The sequence below is a fragment of the Chlorocebus sabaeus genome, chromosome 1 (genome assembly GCF_047675955.1).
Source record: "Chlorocebus sabaeus isolate Y175 chromosome 1, mChlSab1.0.hap1, whole genome shotgun sequence".
In the NCBI taxonomy this organism is placed as follows: Eukaryota; Metazoa; Chordata; class Mammalia; order Primates; family Cercopithecidae; genus Chlorocebus; species Chlorocebus sabaeus.
The window spans coordinates 117,171,418-117,192,716 of NC_132904.1; the positions used below are offsets into that span (position 1 = coordinate 117,171,418).

Consider the following 21,299-nt stretch of genomic DNA (forward strand, 5'->3'; position numbering starts at 1 on the left):
ACTCACGGAAATATTTAGATTTCAAGACTTAAATGCAAATGTGCTGGGCTATTTTTTCTCCTATCAGCTGCACAAACTTGCAAGCTGGAGGGATGGAAAAGTCATGCTTGTGGGCTTTCCAGTAAAAATTGCTTCTGCCTCTCTGAATAGCGATGACCAAAAATGGTCATTCAATACTTGGTGGATCCTGTGTTGGTGATTGGCCCCGTGGGTCACTTTGGTCCCTTGCCTGCAGCCCAGATAAGCCACCCTGGCATTTCTCAAGCACGTTGCCGACTTCCAAGTCCACCTGTGTTCACTTCTGGCGTTGCAACTGGCAAGGGAATGTAGATTCTTTCTCTCTCAATGATCTGTCCTGGAGAATAAATTGTAGATAATTTAATGTCATTTATACTTGGCCTGCCCTTTTCTGCATTCCATGCCCCCTATCAGAAAGACTCCTCTGGCTAGGTAGTCCAAGGTGAGTGTCACAGTGAGTTTGTGAGAACACACCAACAGGCAGCAGAGTACAGACACAGCCTTCAAGTATATTGGCCGGTGGGAAGAGCAGAGGAAGAGTCACCCTGGCTGGGTCCCATCCATCAATGGATAATCATTACAGCGCCAGCAAATAGCTGACTTTGCTAGTTTACCTTACTGGACCAGAAGAGCCTTCCTTTCCTCTTGTTAGCTGAACTGGCTCTAAGTGCAGAGCGTCATACAGATTTGCCCAACACGCTGGTCAGTTTCAGTGCCCGTGATTCAGCTGCCATGGTATGCTCCGGAACAGAGCCTGTACCTCGAGGCTGCCCAGCAGGGTAGAGACCAAGAGATCACCCAGCATACCTGCTGAAGAAGTGACCCCTTGCCAGGCCCCACATCCCAGCTCTAGAGAAAGGGGGATTGTCCACCTTTGCAGCTCCAGCCTATGCTCCCAACCCTGTGATGGGGGTTGTTGTTAAGGGTTGAATTGTGTCCCCCCAGCCAAAATGTATGTTGAAGTTTTAACCTCTAGGACCTGTGAATGTGACCTCATTTGGAAGTAGGGTCTTCGCAGATGTACTCAAGTGAAGATGTGGCCATACTAGATTAGGCTGGACCCTAATCCAATGTCTGGCGTCCTTATAAAAAGAACGGAATTTGAACACAGACATGTAGAGGAGAATGCCATGGGAATTCGAAGGCAGAGATTGGAGTGATGCATTTACAAGCCAAGGAACACCAAGTATTGCTGGCAACTACCAAAAGCTAGAGGAGACAAGGAAGGATCCTCCTAGAGTCTGCAGAGAGAACCTGGCCCCACCAACACCTCGATGTGGCCTTCCAGCCTCCAGAACTATGACATGATAAATTTCTGTTGTTTTAAGCCACCAGTTGTGGTACTTTTTTATGGCAGTCCTGGGAGATGAATACAGCTGTGTTGTTCTTATTTTAGAAATGAGGAAACTGAGTTGCAATCAGTTTAAAAACGTGGGCAAGGCCACATGCTAGTAAGTGAAAGAACAGGGTTCAAACCCAGGAATGGTGTGTTTGAAGCCTGTGCTTTCTACAGGAGAGCAGCTTGCCACCCTCCTGTGTGTGGTCTTTGAATCACTTGCGTAGGGCACTTCTGTGCACCTTTTTTCTCAGTTGGTCCTCAAGATGGTTCTTTGGGGGAAAGAGGGCAGGTATGATAATTCCCAGTTTACAGATATGGAAACTGAAGTCATGCTTGGGGCTAGTTCGGGGCTGAGCCTGGAAACCAGGCCCCTTATCTCCAGGAGGGTGTCTTGCCATCGTTATATCTGTTGGTACTCACTGGGCAGTCTTCCAGCCAGCACCATTTCTGGAGCTCCCCTCCCCCACATTGACCCCTGGAGTCAGGGGTCATCCAAAAGAAATGGAGACACACAGCCTTTGTCCAAACTACCCTGCTGTGGCCTGTGGTAGCCACACCACTAGGCTCTGGCCTTGATATCTAGATTCCTGGAGGGAAGTAAAGCCCTCCCGGTGACTCAGTGGCCCATCAGGAACCATCTGGTGGAAGGCACCTGACCCCAAATGTTTTCGCCACCAGGAAACACCTACTGCTAGGCTGCCCTCCCCACCTAGGGCACCACTGTCCTGAATACCAACTCTGACCAGAAAGAAGCCGCAATTCACCAACCCTCTGGACATCCCAAACTGGGTTGTTGACTAAATATTTCCTACCACCTGAAGACCTGTATGAGTTTCCCTGCATTCGTTTCTGGGATGTTAACTTTTCTGTGTCAACTTGGCTAGGTTATGTTGCTTCGATGCTTGGTCAGATACTAGTCAGGTGTTTCTGTGAAGGTATTCGTAGACAGGATTAACATCTACAGTGAATTGACTTTGTAAAGGAGAGTACTCTTGATAACGTGGATGGGCCTCATCCAATCAGTTGAAGGACATAAGAGCAAAACCTGAGGTTTCCCAAAGAAGGAATTCTGCCTTAAGTCTATCACATAGAAATCCTGCCTGAGTTTCTAGCCTGCCTGCCTTTTGCACTTATCAGCCCCCACAATCCTGTGAGCCAATTTCTTAAAATAACTTTCCCTGTCTTTATCTCTGTCCCTCTCTCCATACACACAAACACACACACTTGACTGTTGGGTAAGGATTCCTCTCCTCTTCTGGCCTCCACAGTGAAGCACCAGGATGCCACGTGGCTGCCTAGACCTGATTGATAACAGGGGGCCAAGCAAGAAATGAGTGCTGGGATGAACAGCTTACACTAAGCAGAACTGACAGTTTATACATTTATTCAACAAATATTTATTGAGTGCATTCTGTGTATGAGACACCATGCTTAGAAAGTACCAAAAAGTCAGCTGAGGAGAGAACAATCCCAAATTGACTAACACAGGGGATACCTGGTTAGAATAAGTCTGAGATGAACGTTGTTATGTCTGAAACAGAGGAGGCCTTAGGAAGATCTGCTGTGGCTAAAGGATGAACTAGTAGAGTCCACCCCAAGAGCTTAATTCTAAAATTACATAGAGACTGTATCTCTAATATCATAGTGTTAAGGTAATGAAATTAAACACTGGGTGTTCGTTCTTTTGCAATTTGTCTCTAATTGTTATCTGTGAGCAATAATATGGGTAATTTAATCAAATTTATGATCTTTAAGGATCAAGAATGTCTATGGTAGTTCTATGTTTATGAGGTCACCTGACTGATGAGTTATTGTTACCAAAAAGTGAGCATCTGGTGTCTATCAAACCTGTGTGCAAATGTAAAAATAATTAACTTAGAATGCCTAGTTAAGAATTATTGCTGAAGCCTGCAAAATAATAAGTAGTGGCAAGTATGTCTCTAAAGTATAAAGAAATAATTTGTGACTTTCCAGCGATCTAAGATTATCTAGGCATTTTCATGAGCACAGATCATCAACAGTTGACTGTGGGATATTTACCTTCTTCCTAACACCGGGTATCATCTCTGTTTCTGTTCAGGCATCCTTAGGACCAAAATAAGAATGTTTTGCTCTTTTTACCACCTACTCCCTGTTACTCACAGGCTGGCTGAGGATTCTGGCTTTGGCATTTGTTACTGTTTTTCCATCCTGCTTTTTAAAAGTCTCTCTTTCTTTCTCTCTCTCCTCTCTCTCTCTCTCTCTCTCTCACTCTCACTCTCCCCCTCCCCCTCCCCCTCCCTCCCTCTCACCTTCCCTCCCTCCCTTCTGTCTTTCTCTCTCTCTTTCTCTTTCTCTTTCTTTCTCACCCACCTTAAATGTCCTTTTCTATTCTTATTCTACCAACTCTCCCTGGATAATCTCACTCCCTCCCAAATCTGTGAATCTAACCCTGGCTGCTCCCCCGAGTTCCAGTAGTGTATTTCTGACACATTTCTTCACATCTCCATCTGGACGTCTCACAGGCACCCCAAAAACTGTGTCACAAACTGCATTCCATGTGTTTCTGACTCACACTTATCCCTCCTTCCCTGTGCCCCATATCAGGTAATGGAATTTCCATCCAGTAACCTGAGCCATCCTTAACTTTTCTTACCTTACACATTCTATTGGTCATCTCACCTCCCAAAGAATTCTCAAATACACTGCGTATCCCCACTTGTGCCTTGGCTCAGGCTTTCATAATCTCTGCTGCCATTCCTGCAGCCTGTATCCTCCTTTAGGGCAAGGCATTTCTTGTCCATTACTGGATCCCCATCAAAAGGCAACAGTCATTATATGCATTCACTAAGAAACAGCAGAGTGAGAACCATGGACTCTGGACCCAGACTGTCTGGGTGTATTCCCATCTTTTACAGTTATTAGATGCATGTCACATACATCTCAGCTTCTTCATTTGTAAAAATGGGTTGTCATGCAAATTAAATGACAATACGTATGTAATACATTCATAGCAGTGCCTGACATATACACAGTAAAGTGTTAGCTATTATACTCAATAAATGTGTATTAATTGTTCCTTCATAATCTATTTGCAGCCTGGGTGTTGGTTTAAAAAAAAAAACAAAAACAAATGTAATCATCAACCTCCTACTTGAAATCATTCACCAGCTGCCCATCACTCACACAAAAAGTTCAGCTTTCCTACATCCAGGTCTTTGCCTGCAGGTGCCTTTGCCCCTTGCTGCTCACTGCTCTTTTGTCAGGTCAGCCCCTTCCCACCTCCTCATCTAGGTTCATGCTCATCTGCTTGCCTCTCAGCCAGCTAACAAACTCTTCCCTGGCTTTCAATACCCAGCTCAAATGGCACTTGCTCTTCCATGTGGCTCCCCTAGATGGAGCTGCTTGCCGTCTGCCTATGCTTCTATTATAACACTTTTAGGCTGCATTATATTATTCTTTGTTTATCTCTCTCTCCCTTTGTAACCTCCCATGGGAATTACATTAAGAGAAAGGTATGGTCTTGTCAGACCATAGATTTTTATATGATTTTTGGTATGGAAAATGGAGTCATCCTAAACATGCAGTATTTACTTAACAGGAAGGAAGGAGGGCAGGCCATAAATCCAGTGATCCTGTGGGCAGTGAATGCTGTGATTTCCTTTGTGCTCCTGATTGGGCAGCACTGAGCCCCAGGAACCTGAGATTCTATTAGGGAACTTTACAGGGCCAGTATTCCAGGCAGCAGGACAAGTGACCCAAATAGATCTTTTTTTGCCTTCTGGCCTTTACCCCTGTAGGTCTTGAGAACAAAAAGAGGTGGGAAGCAGATGTTTCAGGCAGCCTAAATGCAGCCTCTGCTCAGGTCTGGCTGTAGCTGCCACCTGAACTCATTGGTCTCTCTCTCTCTCTCTCTCTCTCTCTCTCTCTCTCTCTTTCTCTCTCTCTCTCTCTCTCTCAATGCCTGCATATTCCACACACAACATAGCATCCACCTGAGAAGGTATCAGAATTCGTGTCTGGGGCCAGATGGGCTTCTCGGCTATATATAGATGGTCCAGCCTTTAGCCTTTATTGTCCCCTGGTACTTCAAGGATGGGAGCCAAGTGGCAGAACATCTGAAGTTCAAGACTCTTGGTTTCCCTGGCACATCAGCTCATCTCCTTGTAATGATAAGTGTACTATGTGGTATGGCAGTATAATTCCAAGGACATTTTGCAGTCAAGGATTTTATGGTATTGATGCATACTTTGAGCTCTCAAATATATCCATGAATGGAGGGGAAAAGAATATGAAAAACCAAAACCATTTGTATTTGACGTTAGACTATATCATGTAGTTTTCTGTCTCTTTTTTTCTGCAGCAGCAATTTACCTAATGATGTTTTGCTCAGATTAATATTAAAGTGAGTTTGTATTCCTCAAGCACACCCTGACTGTTATAGCAAGGCATCATCAGAGTGTGGTAGAAGCCAACCTGGGATTCAGTGTTGGGCCCATAGAACCCCCACATGAATAAATCTCATCCAAACAGTTCATTGTTGCTGGGTGCAGTGGTGCACGCCTGTAATCCCAGCCACTTTGAAGGCTGAGGCAGGAGTATCACCAGGGTTCGAGGCTATAGTGAGTTATGACTACACTGCAGCTTGGGCAACAGAGCAAGACCCCATCTCTTAAAAAATTAAATAAGTTAAAATAAAAACTCAGTATTGACATCTTCAAGGAGATTGGGAATATGTGTAAGATGGTGGTTTGTTGACTCACGTCTCCTAATTTATAAAGCACTTCCATATACAGTCTCTGGTTTAATGGAACAATGCCATGAAGCAGGTAGTATGATTCTCATTTTACGGGACAAAATTCTGAAACTCTGTGAGCCCAGTCAGTGCAGAGGAAAGAGGAAAAGCAACACAATGTTGCAGGGGGCATTGAAACCAGGTTTTTGGTCTCCAAATCTCCATACATGTCCAACTACCTGTCTTTATAGTATCATAGGTGTATCTCTTTCAGTGTCAACGCTATGCTTTAGTTGATTTTTCAAGATCCTTTCCCATCTGAGGATACTATCTCTGATCCCAGAGAGGGTCCCAAGCCAGCTAGAATATCCAAGACTCCCTGGAAAATGTGAGCTTACCATTTTCCCTCCGTATCAACTTGTTCCACCTTTGGTTAACAAATGGGAAAGTTTTATACTCTGTTCTTTTTCTCTTCTTAACTCTTAGCTAGAGTCTTCTTTCTCAAGGAAAAGAAAAATCAGACAGTGTTTAAAAAGTGAGGGAGAAATAGGCTAGGCGCGGTGGCTCACTCCTGTAATCCCAGCATTTTGGGAGGCTGAGGTGGGCAGATCATGAGGTCAGGAGTTCGAGACCAGCCTAACCGACATGGTGAAACCCTGTCTTTACCAAAAATGCAAAAATTAGCTGGGCATGGTGGTGCACGCCTGTAATCCCAACTACTCAGGAGGTTGAGGCAGGAGAATCACTTGAACCCTGGAGGCGGAGGTTGTTGTGAGACAAGATTGCAACATTGCACTCTAGCCTGGGTGACAGAGCAAGACTCTGTCTCAAAAAAAAAAAAAAAAAAAAAAAAAAAAATGTGAGGGAGAAATAAATGCTGACATTAAATTAATGCATGACATTGCTGGATGTATTACCCGTTTTTCAAGAAGGTCTGTTTCATTTCGGAAAGACTGTCTAGGAAAATGGAGAACAATGCTAAGTAAACCAGTGAATCATTTCTAATACTGCTTAATACTCTGTTATAAGAAAATGGAAAATGAATAGAGTTCTATTCCTTAAAGCTAAGTAACATGATAGCCCATGTAATGGAAATATGGATCCCTGAATGTATAATCATATTAATATTAGTTATTTACTGAGTGCCTCTCTCTGAAGAAGCTCCAGGTGTGTTATCAACATTATTTTAGTAATTCTCACGGCCCCTCTTCATGTGGATTGAGGTGCTCCGTTCATGGTGCTCATTTCTATGGGAGAAGATAATGGCACCCAGATAAGTTGAGTGGCTTGCCTAGCACCACCACTCAGTAAGTCCAGGTCAGTGCCAGGATTAGAATGTAGGTCTCCTCACACCAGATTTTCAGCCAGTAAGTGAAAACAGATACACTAGCATGTGAGTTCTGTGGGCAGCAGACCCATCTGGGTGCTTTACGTGGATAGGAATTAATTACTTGCTTCCTTTTTTCCTCTTGGAGTCAGAGGTGGAAAGCGCATGCTAAACCAAAATATCAGCAGGACAGTCCATTGCAGACACACTGAGGGAGGCCATCCATGGGATCCTGCTGAGGGACAGGAAGAAATCACCTCCTCCTGCCTCTCCCAGGGGTCTTGGAGAGACCGCATTCTCTTACCTCTTCAGCCCTGGACAGTGTTTGAGTGACCATTGGGCACTGCTGGGAGTTGACTATATCACAAGTAACCTTTCTATAAATTGCCACTTAGTTCTAAAGACTGTAAAAAAGCACATGAAGGACCCTTTGTCCTTGGCTATGCTGGGAGGGGGTGGAGTTTCGGGAAAGAAGAGAGCCGGTATCATGCATTTGTGTAGGGAAATGGTGGCTAGGCTACAGAGCCCTAACACAGATCCAAGAGAACCTGCCACGTGTCTGGTCCGCTCTGTCAGTGACTTCTTTGGGAAGGCTGAGGAGGGATTGAGTTCTAAAGGTTGGAATCACTGGCTTTTAAGAGTCCTCCTTCCAGAAGAAAGCCTGGCATTGCCCTAAGTGCTTCTCTGGAGAGCCCTAGAGGAACTCTCATGATGCATATATTACAGCCGTAGAAACTCCAGGAGTTCTGAAAAGTGGCTGTAGCCAGATAGCATTCTTCCCCAAAGCATCTTTAACATGTGTCACCATAAGAGAGAAAGTATAGTATTTCTTGTCCACTGAGGAAGGCATCAGTATAAAAGGAAGTTCCCGCCTTTGTAACACACCATCTCCCCACTCCCCCTTCACTCACGGCTACCATTAGACAGAAGAGGAGTGAACATACATATAGCTCTATGTGTTAACTCACTGAATTCTCAGAACAACCCCATGAGGTAGGTGTTATTATTTCCTGCATGTTACACAGGAAGAAACAGAGACCTAGAGGTTACCCAGCTTACCCAGGATTGTGTGTCTTGTAAACGGTAGGGCCAGAATTCAATCTTGCGCAGTCTGGCTCCAGAGTCTGGGTTTTATTCACTACCTGTCCTGACTGCCTGGCTCTGGTGTCCCTGTGAATCTGGCTTCAGACTCTGGGAAAGCAATTGCATTCTTCCTAGAACGTCATTTCTTCCAGTATGTATAGAGTGAAGTATCAATGAGCTAACAGATTATTTTGAAGGATAAGAGGAACGTTGGGCATGCAAGGGGGGTTTAATGCCACTTCACAGCTCCATGGATAGCCCCACTACTATCGTGCAAAGGACCTACACACACCAGGATTGTGGTCAGTTGATGACCAGCCCTTTGCATCTCTCCCTCTGTCAAAGAGCATCAGGGATACTGATTGACGGTCAGTCTGATGCACAGTCCAAACGTCAAGGGAGCTAATTCTAATTTTGCTGCCATCTAATTTTCAATTTCATCAGCAGAGCTTGACCTGTCTTCCACATTTGGGACATAGACTATATATAACCACCAATCTACTTCCAAAGTGGTTGTATTCACCAGAACTGGCCAACTCACAGTCAACAGAGACGTGTATAAATCAATACAAATGCCTATAAATACAGCAGAGTCACAATAAATGGTGATGGGTATAAATAAATAATGTTCAAGAGTACTCTAAGAGGGTGTGTAGGTTGAGAGTTTGCTGGCATTGGGGAGAAGGCGTGGGATTAATTAGGGAATTTATTGGAGTAAATAAAGATGTGAAGATGAAAAGGAGAGGAAGATGCAGTACAGCTGCCATTTGAATGAAGAAGAGTGTGGCATGCCTATGGCACAGCTTGATGAATGAGCACCAGAGAAACTGAAGCCATCACCAATGATTTGAGCGAGGCACTTAACCTCCCTGGGTCTCAGTTCTTCCATCTGTCAGTATGGAAAATTGGGTATTGAAATCAAGAGAACATAGTGAAGCACTTTTAGTTCTTCAAAAGAAAGGCATCACCATCAAACCTCCTTTGGGCTAAGGAAAATCAATTATTTGGAAGAAATGTCTATGGCATATGACACCTGACTTGCCCCAAGTGCCAGTAACTCATGTCTTTTGGGAAGAAAGTGATCTAAACCATCCACATAGAAAAAAATGGTGGGCACTCAGAATCTTCTCTTTGGCTTCATAGAAACAGCATGGATGTAGCCTAAGCCAAGGCTGTATAAGCCCGGACCCAAATCTCAAATGACTGCCCCTTCCTTGCTCTTCTGGTTGGCATCAGTCAATCACAAGTAGAATCAGATGTTGCCTTGCCAACGTGACTGGTGTGTTTCTCGGGGAGCTTTGTTCATGTCTTCGTTTTTGTTTGTGTGATGTTCTCTGTTTTATAACTTTGGTCTCTAGGAATTTTTCCCACAGCTGTGCATCATTCCTTATCACCTATAACCAAATATGGCAGCTTTAAATAGTGCTGTCATTTTCCTCAATTTCACCTGTTGTGATATAATCAGGGATAGATTTCTGACATTGAGCATCTAATGGGGTTTCAGAGTCAGAAAGCAACAGTAATAGATTTTTCAGTTGAGAGACAGATTGAAACAGTCATAAGTGACAGGGCACATGGAATTCATGCACATTTACTCAGAGAAGCTCTGGGGTCAAAAAAGACCCCAGGAGTGGACCACGCTAGTGATTTCTATTGCGGTAGGTGTATAGGCATGATCGGCTCCTTTACTGATTCCGTACTCTGTATATGGATCCTGCCCTCTCTGTGTCTTCCTGTGTCTGCCTCTGGCTCTTAGGATGATGAAGGAAACACAGTCAAGCCGTGATGGACACAGGAATGATTAACTGGGGACTTGGATTCTGCTGCTCTGGAGTCCTTTGCCTTCTGTTAGAGGATTTATGTAATGACGGGATGAGACAAGCTTAAATGATCTCCTCATTCTTCTCCTGCTCCCTTCCCTAAGTTACTGGGTTTTGTTCCCCAGTTGTTTCATTTTTCCAATAATACCTGAGTGTTGTCTGCAGACTGAGCATGGATCCACAGTGGGTCAAAGAACTTGCAATTGTTATCAAAGGGCAGTTCCGTGGTCTGAGCCCATACTGTGAAAGAAAAACAGTTTCAGATAGACCATATGAGAGGTCATTGTCATGCTGCTGAAAGGCCACAGTGCCCAAGAACAGCTGCCGTTTTTGGCAGAGGATGAGTCTTCGCGTCCTCTCCGTGTACCCTCCGGCTCTTGTCTCAAAGAGGAAAGTAAAACTGCACCGCAGGTAGAAGGAAACACAGTGTGCCCACTGGCTCCCTAAGAAGGAAGGGAAAAGCGTCCAGAAGAGGAGCTGGAAATCACCCATGATGGGGCTGTGCAGATACAACAGGAGCGTGCAGAACTGTCTGCTCCCACCTGCCTCAGATGCAGCCGTGGAAACAGCTATTGTTACTTGGAGTTTCTCAGCTTCTTCTAGGTTCCCCTGGATAATGAAAGCTCAGAGGGCTGGTCGAGTTTAGCTCAGTATTGGCATAGGGAGTTCCCTTTTGTGTTTCTGGGAACCCCAGTGTAAAAATGACATACCTTGATAGTGACAGTAGGTTGCGCCATAGCCGATATGATCTTGAGCTTAAACGCTGACCTGTTCATAGAACCCTGAGCTTAGTACTGATTTTCAGTCCTATCCATGGACTTCCTGGATTTCTGGCCTCATAGAATCATAGCGTTTTCCATTTACAATAGTCCTTAGAGCGCATCTAAGTCCAGTGGTTTTATAGTAAATGAAAGAAACCAGCCTGGGACAAGACAGGGTAGCAGCACGGAGCTGCAGAGAACGTGCCCTGTCTCCAGTGGGCAGCCCACACTCAGCTTCAGCCAATTGGGAACTTGGACTCAGTGGTGTCAAGATCGCCGCATTTTTTAAAAAGCCAGAAATCTAGATTTGTATGTGAAGTTACCCAATTATTTAACGCTGGCAACTAATACAAATGAGGTAGATGCTACAGGGTAAACCAAGTCTGTGGGCTGTATGCGTCCATAGGCCACTGGTCACCTCAGATCGTGGTCACCTCAGATCTAGTCCCACTCCAACTGAGGCCAGAGATGGGTGGGGACTTGCCTGAGAGCACACGGCTAAAGACTTGGAGCAGATGACTTAACTCCATTCTTCTCATTCCCTTTTGTTTTCCCGTGAAGAATGGTGGGGAGCTTGACGCCCAGGATTCCATTCCTGGCTCCATCGTCTGGCTCACAGGACTCTGGCCAGACTCCTCCCTGGCCTTGCAACATGTTTTCCCACAGCGCAGTGGTGTGAGTCCTGGACTTTGAGTCAGGAAACATGGGCTTGTTTGGGTCCCGGCTCTTCCACTTACATGCTGTGGAACCTCGGGCACATCTCTGACTGCCCTCGGCTTTGGCTTCTTCACTTGTAAAATGAGAATAATAACTTATGCCTCCCAGGACTGTTTTGAGGTTGACAGGGGAAGGTCTTACTGTGTGAGATCACCCCGAAAACAAAACCCAGAGATTCCGGTTGTATTAGCATCCTTGTGAAAAAGATGTGAGTGTCTAAGAGGGATGCTGTGGTCGAATCCAGCAGTGCAGACAGCAGCAGCTCAAAGGTGCTCCCTGAGTCCATCCTGGACCCCCCATGGAGGACACAGGGTGGTACTTCAGGGCACTGAGGGTTGTTCCTCTTTGCCAGCACAAAGCCTGCCTCATCCTAGGAAGTGGCATGGCCCCTGCTGCTGTTCTGTGTCACCTGCTGAGGTCAGGGCTGGGTGGTGGTGTTTGCCCAGCCTGGCTACACCCTCATTCCCAGTGTCATTTAAACCAGTCACCCAGAACCCAGAGAAATGGGAACTGGGGCCAGACCCATACTCACTACCTCCTCTGCCCTGCCCTGCCTGCCCCAAGGTCATTTTGACTGAATGTGTGCAGTGAATCTTGTTTTTCTCTCCATTTCCAGGGACGCAAACCCGGCTATTTCTCCTTCCTGGACCCATTTTCTCCGGGCGTCTGGCTCTTCATGCTTCTAGCCTATCTGGCTGTCAGCTGTGTCCTCTTCCTGGTGGCTCGGTACGCTCCTCTTCCCTTCCCTGTCCTCACACCGCCACCTCGTGTCCACCTCTGGGAACTGCATGGGGAGGGGTTGGGGAGGAGGAGAGGAGTGGGTTGGGAAGATCTTGGTGCCAAACTAGAGGGACAGGAGAAGGACTGGGGACCTGAAATGCTCTCTGCCCCACTGTCGACCTCATGCTGCCCATCCAAACATTCCCCACTGTGCACGACGCAGACAGGTGGCTTGGCTTCTGCACCTCTGCCTCCTGTCCCTCCCACTTCCCCCCAGAGCCCCACCCAAGCCCCCTGCTTGTGTAGGAGCCCTGGGAAGAGAGGAGGGTGAGGGTGGCAGGAAGATGACTCTCACTAAGCTCTATGCATTTGGCTGCCCTGGCATCAGTCATTGCCACAAAGGATCTGCCACAAAGTGCTGAATGACAAGAAACAGAGCCTGCGAATCTGGACTGGGGGCACTGGGGGCTGCAGTGGAGCAGGCCAGGGAGAAGGCCTCCCATGCAGACAGCCTGGGTCTGCCTCTGAAAACACAGCTGCCCTGTCGAATGTGAACCATGGAGGCTGGTGGCGGGAGGCAAGGAGACGGGATGGAGAGAGGCGTTTTCAAGAAGTGCTGAGTTGAGACACACGGGCCAGACCCAGGAGTGGGGAGAATAAGCCCTGCCCAATCCGCAGGACACCAGGGGCTGCCCTGGCCCTATGGAAAAACCCGAGGAGCAGCCTGAGGCTGTGGCCTCCCAAGAATGTGCACAGAAAAGGTAGTTTCGCTCGAGGCCACAGGCTATTGGACCAGCCTGAGCTGCAGGAGAGCCAGCTTAACCCTCCAGAAGCGGAATGAGCCCTGGTGGCTCCCAGGCCACTCACTCAGGTCCCTGGTGCTGCTAGCCTTCCACTTACTGCGGTGGAGGCTCACGAAGGGCTGTTATGGGAGCCGAGAGCTACTCAGGAGGAGCTTCTGGAAATCTGTCCGTGGCTCTGTTCGCAGGTGTCTCCTCAGTTGTTACCTTTGCCTCCAGGCCACAGCGGCAGGGCAGACCGTTTTAGAGTGCACATCCCGTCTCTGTGGCGTGGGGGGGTCTTCCCCTAGGGCATGTTCATTCACTGGACTGAGGGGGGCACGCGGGGATGGAGCTGCTGCATGGTGAGCCCTAGGGAACCACCGGCTACCTAACCCCTGGGGCACTTCCCAGCCTGCCAGAGAAGGGTTGCATCAACCTGTCTGCACATACCTCTTCCAGTGGAGACCAAGCTCCCCAAGATCAGGGAGGTCTTTGGGGCCAAGATGCAGCCAAAAAAGACAGGCCTTGCTGACAGCCTGGTCATTTTCAAACGTGGCAGAGTTTGCTGCTTAGGTGCCACCAAGCCCTCCCGGGCCTGTAGGCACGGCCACTGTTGAGTATCTGCTGTCAATGACGGCCTGCGAGACGGGGAGCTAGCACACTGTCTGACACCTCACCTCCACTTTGCCACACTGCTGCCGCGTTAGAAGGCTGTCTACGTGAGCCCTGGTGCCACTGCTCTGTAATTCACACTTGCCCCTTGGATGTGAGCCCTTGTGTGTGGCATGCCACAACACTCAGGTCACCTCAAGGGCCCTGAAAAGTCTTGGGGTTGGTGAGCAGATACATACACGCCTGCTTCAGCACACCTGCAGCAGCCTGGAGCTTTCAACCAGCCCTGGGGTGTTACACTGCCCCTCTTCCCTCCCCTCCACATCTACACACACTCCCTCCAGCATCTAGCATCACAGAAACGTTAACAGAAAATGTGCTAAAGGGCTAACCATACGGCCTCTCTCTCCTCACTACGCGCACACACACACAACACACACACACACAACACACAATACTGGAGTCTAAGGTATTCTGTCTTAAGGTAGTGATTTTCAAACATGGTTCTATGGACTGCAAAGGCTCCTGGGAGCAACCAGAGCCTTTAGGGGTGAAATGACAAGAGGCTGGGCAGCCAGAGCCCTGGGTCCCCAACTCCTCCTCATCCAGACCAGCTCTACTTTTATTTCTTATATATTGTACTTCTGGGTAAGATTTTACAGGGAAAAAAAATGTCTGAAAACGACAGCTCTTTGGTAGCCATTCCCAAGCGAGTTGACTTCAGAGTCCCGTAGGGAGCTTTTAGACATTTGAATTCCCTGGTCCCATGACCTCAGAATCTCTAGGGGAAGGGCCTGAGAATCTGTATCTTTGAAGTTCTGCAGATCCCACCAATGGTCCGTAGGCTTGGGAGCCAACAAAGTGGGGCACCAGAGTGCCAGCCAGCTCCTCGGGACCTGCACAGAGGGACAGAGCATATCTCACAGGTCAAGGGGCCAACGCTGACATGTTTGTGTTGTACTCGGGGCGGGGAGGTGCAGATGGAAATGGGAGGCAGTGACAGTAGGAACACTAAGTGCACATCAGGCCAGGTGCAGGAAAGAGCGGTGTGAAGATAACACCGAGCACACAGCACCCCACCTGCCTGGGGGGTGCACACCTGTGCATACTGTTTCTCTCGTCAGAGCTGGAAGACTTTGAGTACAAAATGGGCCGGGGCTGCAAGCATGTCCCTGGTGGGTAGGGGAAGAGTGGGCATTCTGGGCATCAGAGGGGCCATTCAGAGAGACGCCAGTGGTGAGGCTGAGAGGGAAAGCAGGGGAGTGTCCCCACCTCACCCCAAGGCACAGAGCTCAGGACAGCCCTTCTCAGCCCCATGCGTGCATTACACTCACTGGGGAGCTTTAAACAAACACTGATGCCCAGGCCCCACCTGAGCCAATGAAACCAGAATATTTGGGAATGGAACTCAAGCAGCAGCAATCTTTTTTTTGAAAGCCTCTGGGGAGGTCCAAAACACAGACAGGGGATAGCCTGCTTTAGACACCAATCAGGCCAGTGGCTGTCAGTGTGGACACTGGCCCAGTGGTGTCAGCATCATCTGGGAACTTGGGAATTCTTAGGCTTCACCCCAGACTTACCGACGCAGAAGTTTTGGGGCTGGGCCCAGCCATCTGTGTCAGCACACCGGCTTGGTGGTTCTGAGGTAGTCTAAGGCTGGAGGACCACTGCTCTAGGCTGGGGGTCTTCAAACCGTAGTTCTCATCACCCTGTCAGTGGCAGTGACAGAACAAGCAGCTTCCCAGGCTGTCCACCTCTTGACACTCCTAGCCTCAGGGGCTCCACTTTCATCTTTTTTTTTTTTTTTTTTGAGACAGGGTCTTACTCTGTTTGTCCAGGCTGGAGTACAGTGGTGCGATCTTGGTTCACTGCAGCCTTTACCTCCCGAGCTCAAGTGATTCTCCCATCTCAACCTCTTGAGTAGCTAGGATTACAGGCACGCACCACCACACCTGGCTAAATTTTTTGTATTTTTTAGTAGAGACGGGTTTTCGCTGTGTTGCCCAGGCTGGTCTCGAACCCCTGGACTCAAGCAATCCGCCTACCTCGGCCTCCCAAAGTGCTGGGATTACCGGCATGAGCCACCGCACCCGGCCATCCTCTATTTTGTATTTTGGAGTTCCACATCAGAATTTATTGAGGGTAAAAATGTCTCTTTGATTAAAAAAAGTTTGAGAACCATCAACCCAGTTCAACCCACTTCACTTTTTTTTTTGGTTGCGAAACTCCAAGTCCAGCAAAGGAAAGTGGCTTGCCCAAGGCCACAGGCCGGTCTCAGAGATGAGACCAGCCAGAGGAGCCTGCCCGTGTCCCTTCACACCCCGCCTCCGTGGCACTAGTGTATGTTCCTTTTCTCCCACAGGTTGACGCCCTACGAGTGGTACAGCCCACACCCATGTGCCCAGGGCCGGTGCAACCTCCTGGTGAACCAGTACTCCCTGGGCAACAGCCTCTGGTTTCCGGTCGGGGGGTTCATGCAGCAGGGCTCCACCATCGCCCCTCGCGCCTTATCCACCCGCTGTGTCAGTGGCGTCTGGTAAGGCCCCAGGCAGAGGTGAACCAGGCCAAGTGGGGTGGGGACACAAAAGGGACCCTCTGATAAGCTGGCTCTAGCTGCTAGAGCCCCAGAGCCTCTGCCTCTTACAGCAGACCCACGCAAGGAGCCGAGTGCTTTCGGCCAACTCAGAAGCTTGGGGCAATGGATGGGGCCTGTTCTGTGCCATTTGGTCTCCTTTCCCTTACTCACTCTCTGGGGTCTGGATGCAGAGGGGAACAAAGGGAGGAAGGGAGAGGAGATGACCAAACAGCCTTGATGAATTTCAGCAAAGCAATGGTAACTTCCTGACCTGAAAATGACCTGAGGTTTGAGAAGGCATATGCAGATTTATGCAAATATGAGCCTGCTGGCAGGAAGTCCCTGCAGGAGGAAGCCAGCCTGGCTGCCACATCACGCCCCCTCTACCAGCCTTCTGAGGCTTTGGGTTTCTGCCCCTGGCTCTGGGGGCTTGCTGGCCTGTTCACCTCAGCAGGTGTGGGAAAATGCAAACTCTTGTCGTTCAGAGTTGAGCAAATGATTCAATGTGTGGGAAAGCTCTTTGAAAACTTGAAAGTGCTACGTAAACATGTGGACTGTTATTAAACCACTATGGGGGCAAAGGAAAAACAACACGAAACAAGTGTGTGTGTGTGTGTGTGTGTGTGTGTGTGTGTGTGTGTGTATAGCCTGGAGAGGCAAGTTTGCAGAACACAACTTTTTGATCCTTTCTTAAAGATCTGCTGTGGGTTTAAACGGCTGCCATAGCGTACAGGACTTATGACCTTGGTTCTCTCCCTTCCTTCTCAGCCTGTTTAGCCAAAGGAAAAGGACAGGTGATGTTTCCACCCTTGAGTACTGGTGCCCAGAGTGGGTGGTCTGGACAGAATTACTGGAGGAGCCACTGGGCTGTTAGGAAGGTGAAAATGCAGCTGAGACAGCCACGTCTTCCTGTCTGGGGTTTCCATTTTCCCTGATAAACAACAAATGTAGCAGGATTTAAACTTGGGCGAGATGCTCGCCTGTTACCAGATAGTTCGGAGATGTCACTGAGTAGATCACCATGGAGAACAGGAGCTCAGGTCCCCAGGAAGAAGGATGGACGGTCCCAGCAAGGAGAGTCACAGAAGTCCCACAACATCCGGGAACCTGGGCAGAAGCCCTGGGAGAGGAGCATGCCAGGATGTTCAACTTCTCCCTGGGGCTTTTCCTTCCGGGAGTGCCTGCTCACACGGATGGATGCAGCTAGGGCCCCACTGCCCACTTCATCCACTTGTCAGCTCCACCCTTACCCCAGGAAATCCCTCCTCCAGGACCCAGCCATCCTGCAGGTGCCCTGCCCTGAGGGGAGGACTCAGCGCTGCTTTAAATAGCTGGCCGCAGGTGGCTTGGTCACTCTGTTTCAGAGCATGTGTGGGAGGGGGCTCAGCGCAAATGCGAAGCCGCTGTGACAGGCCTGTGCCAGCCCCGACTCCAGGTGGTCAGTGCGCTTCTCTCCCAGCACACTAACAGTTCCTAGTTCTTAAATCAGGGCCTCGGTTTGGTCCATTCCGTGGAGGAGTGGGAGGTCAGAAGACAGGGCCATTGTGGCCTACCTTGACCTCCTTACCCAGAGCATGAGATAGAAAACACCATGTCGCTGGAGAGAATGCCAGTTTGACAACTGAAAATGCCCTTTGACACAGGAGCGAGGCTCCACTGACCCCTCCGGAAGCGGGCATCATTCCCTTTCTCAGCAGAGCCGATGGCCTTGCACTGAGCCGCTTGTGCCCTCTGACCAGTTTCCTTGTGACCAGCGGCCTAAATAGCCAGCTGGGGTGTAGCCAGAGTGTAGCCAACTCTGAGTCATGTCCACACCTAGGGCTCATTAACCCCCAGCACACGCCACCACAGCTAAGCAGCTGCAGAGCGCTGGCTTCCTCCTGGGGACCGTCCTGCCCCAGGCCTCTTCTTAGGGATGGTCATGAGAAGCACCTTCCAATAGGGCAGAAGAGCTGAAGCAGGAGCAGGGAAAGCAGACCTTGGGCATGGAGGGACACCTGCTACTTACAGGTCACAGATAGGGAAGGCAGAAGGAGGTAGCCAGGTGATTTTCATCCCATTTTCAGTCTGATGGTCTCTCTAGACATTTCTCTATATCTCACATCCCTCTAGTCCTTTACAGATTGCTGATCACTCATGACATATTACTTCATTTTATCTCACAACTCTCCAGCGACAGGCAGAGCAGGCATGATTATCCCCATATATTTATTAGACAAGTAAATGAGCTTAGAGTAGGTGAGTGGTTTTCCCCACGGTCTCACAGTGGAACACAGCCAGAACCAAAACCCAGTTCACTTGCCGGTGGTCTGCCATGTAGACGTGCCCATCGGGTCAGAGGAGGCCCCTGTTGCTTCACTCCTGGGGAGGCAGCCAGCAAGAGCTCTTGGTCACAGTGGCAAAAAGGGCAATGGGACCTGCTGCTCTTGAAAATCGACCCAGCAGCAGCAGGTTGTCAAGTTCTGTGTGTTAATCACTATGCATTCATCATCAGTGTGTCTATAATGGATAAAGCCTCATGAACTCAGGCGCCACTGATTCAGAATTTGTGATTCTCCATCCCAAACTGTGCTACGATCTCTCTCTGAGCCCCTTGGGATTGGGATGTAGCTCCATACTGTTGACCAGATGGGAGAAGGCTTGTTTAACCTACTAAAATGAACACACAGGTTTTAAGGGATTTAGGATATAGGCTGCCTGAGCTGCAAAATTATTCTAATTTTAAGTGAGTTCTGTCTATTCAATAAAACAATCTAATTTGAAATGGCATGACCATTGTAAGAGTATTTTCTAATTCCAGCCTTTCAGCAGTTCAAAGGTGCTTTTCACTAGGTCGTCTTTACTAAAGATCTTCTGTTACAATTTATAGAACTGGTTTTAAAATACAAGTTTATCAGGTGGCACAGGGGCTCACGCCTATAGTCTCAGTACTTTGGGAGACTGAGACAGGAAGAACTCTTGAGCCCGGGAGTTCTAGGTTGCATTGAGCCCTGACTAAGCCAGTGCATTCCAGCCTGGACGACAGAGCAGGACCCTGTCTCCAAAAAAAAAGAATTTATCGGCCAGGTGCGGTGGCTTACGCCTGTAATCCTAGCACTTTGGGAGGCCAAGGCAGGTGGATCACAAGGTCAAGAGATGGAGACCATCCTGGCCAACACAGTGAAACCCCATCTCTACTAAAAATACAAAAATTTGCTGGGCAGGGTGGCACGTGCCTATAGTTTCAGCTCCTCAGGAGGCTGAGGCAAAAGAATCACTTGAATCCAGAGGTGGAGGTTGCAGTGAGCCAAGATCGCGCCACTGTACTCCAGCCTGGCAACAGAGTGAGACTCCGTCTCAAAAAAAAAAAAAAGAAGAAGAAGAAGAATATATCAATGTGTTACTTGGCAGGTTGCTTCACTTCTCTGAGCCTCAATTTCCTCACCTGTAAAATTGGGATAAGAATTTTGCCTTCCTGAGCTGTAGGGATTAAGTGAGATAGTGGATGTAGCTCGTGGTAGATGATCAGTGCCTGGCAATGCACATTTGAGGTTGGCTTCAGCACGAGGAGGCAAGGAAGCCCTCCTGCTCTAGCTCTGAACAGAGCCCTTGGAGCTGGCACGCGCAGCTCATTCACTGGCTCATTTCTCACAGTGTCCAAAACTGTCTCATGTGCATGGACTATACCTCTTTTGAATAATAACCCAATAATCATCTCCTTTAGGAAATAAGAAAAACAAATCAGCTGTCTTCTTCCAGGCAGTGCTCACCAACTCGATTCATTTCTGTTGACATCATATGCCCTGCCTCCTTTCTCTTCCCCCACTAAGCTGAAAGCTCTTTCAGAAGAAAGATGCCTGGTCTCTCCCATGTCACAGTAGGACTGGGGTTGGGGGCCAAGACTCCAGGGAGTGCCCGGGCAATGATGACTTCCTCGTCTTTTCCTACATAGGTGGGCATTCACGCTGATCATCATCTCATCCTACACAGCCAACCTGGCAGCCTTCCTGACCGTGCAACGCATGGATGTGCCCATTGAGTCAGTGGATGACCTGGCTGACCAGACCGCCATTGAGTATGGCACAATTCACGGAGGCTCCAGCATGACCTTCTTCCAAGTAAACCCCATTTGGTTGCTCACCAACATCGGGAACTGGGCAGAATAAAGTTGAGATGTTTGTCTGCTGGAGATAAAAACATCTCTCGTCATCTTATTATCTCTTTTGAACATATAGTTTGGAAGTCCACATGGGGTTCATTTATCTGTTGCTCCACAAAATACACCTGGAATGAGGTCCCAAAAGAACTTTGTGTTAATATCAGCCGGTGCCAGAGTGGTGATACTTGAGATGATTTTAGGTCTAATGTGGAACTATTTTTTTGTTGCCATAGTTTCGTGTTTATATTAATGGTCATTAGGAAAAAAGTGTATATATGCAGTGAATCAAACCTGTAGTTTTATTTGTATTACTGCATAGAATGGGGTTAATGTATATATTTACATTTTAACAAGTGATTTAAATCGTATTGGTAGTATTTAGAGCAAGATTCATACACGAATGACTGAAGTTTGAGGAACACCACCTTAAGACGAACTGGCTTCATTGATTCCAGACTTGATAGGTATCAGATAGGGACCTGTTGGCTTCTTTGAGTTTCCCTTGCAAGGCTCAGGAGAAAGCCCTGCCACAGCGATGTGTTTGCTGTCAGGCAAACTGACTGATCGCCACGACTGACAGCCAGACCAGATGGAATAGTGGTTTTCATGTGCCTCAAGCTCTCTTGGGAAGCAGGTTTCCCCTGGGGTTAAAAGGTGTCTAACCAACCTAATATCCAAGAAGTTCATTTTCAC

The 21,299-nt window shown here is 48.1% G+C and overlaps 1 protein-coding gene and 1 long non-coding RNA gene across 5 annotated transcripts in view; one reads left to right on the forward strand and one right to left on the reverse strand.

Moving 5' to 3' along the window:
• The window catches only part of GRIK4 (glutamate ionotropic receptor kainate type subunit 4), a 484,015-nt gene that overhangs the window by 436,170 nt on the left and 26,546 nt on the right, over positions 1 to 21,299 (forward strand). For 3 of the 4 annotated variants that reach the window (XM_008021223.3, XM_073021799.1, XM_073021796.1), the window contains 3 exons: positions 12,396 to 12,505; positions 16,256 to 16,429; positions 20,400 to 20,565. In XM_008021223.3, coding sequence (XP_008019414.3) covers positions 12,396 to 12,505; positions 16,256 to 16,429; positions 20,400 to 20,565 — 450 coding nt within the window. The remainder of the gene's footprint in view (positions 1 to 12,395; positions 12,506 to 16,255; positions 16,430 to 20,399; positions 20,566 to 21,299) is intronic. The other variant, XM_073021797.1, reaches the window with a different exon arrangement.
• LOC140712969 (uncharacterized) lies at positions 14 to 17,908 on the reverse strand. The gene is made up of 3 exons (XR_012094845.1): positions 17,449 to 17,908; positions 10,450 to 10,541; positions 14 to 355 (listed from the first exon to the last, which is right to left on the reverse strand). It is a non-coding gene; the product is annotated as an uncharacterized lncRNA (long non-coding RNA).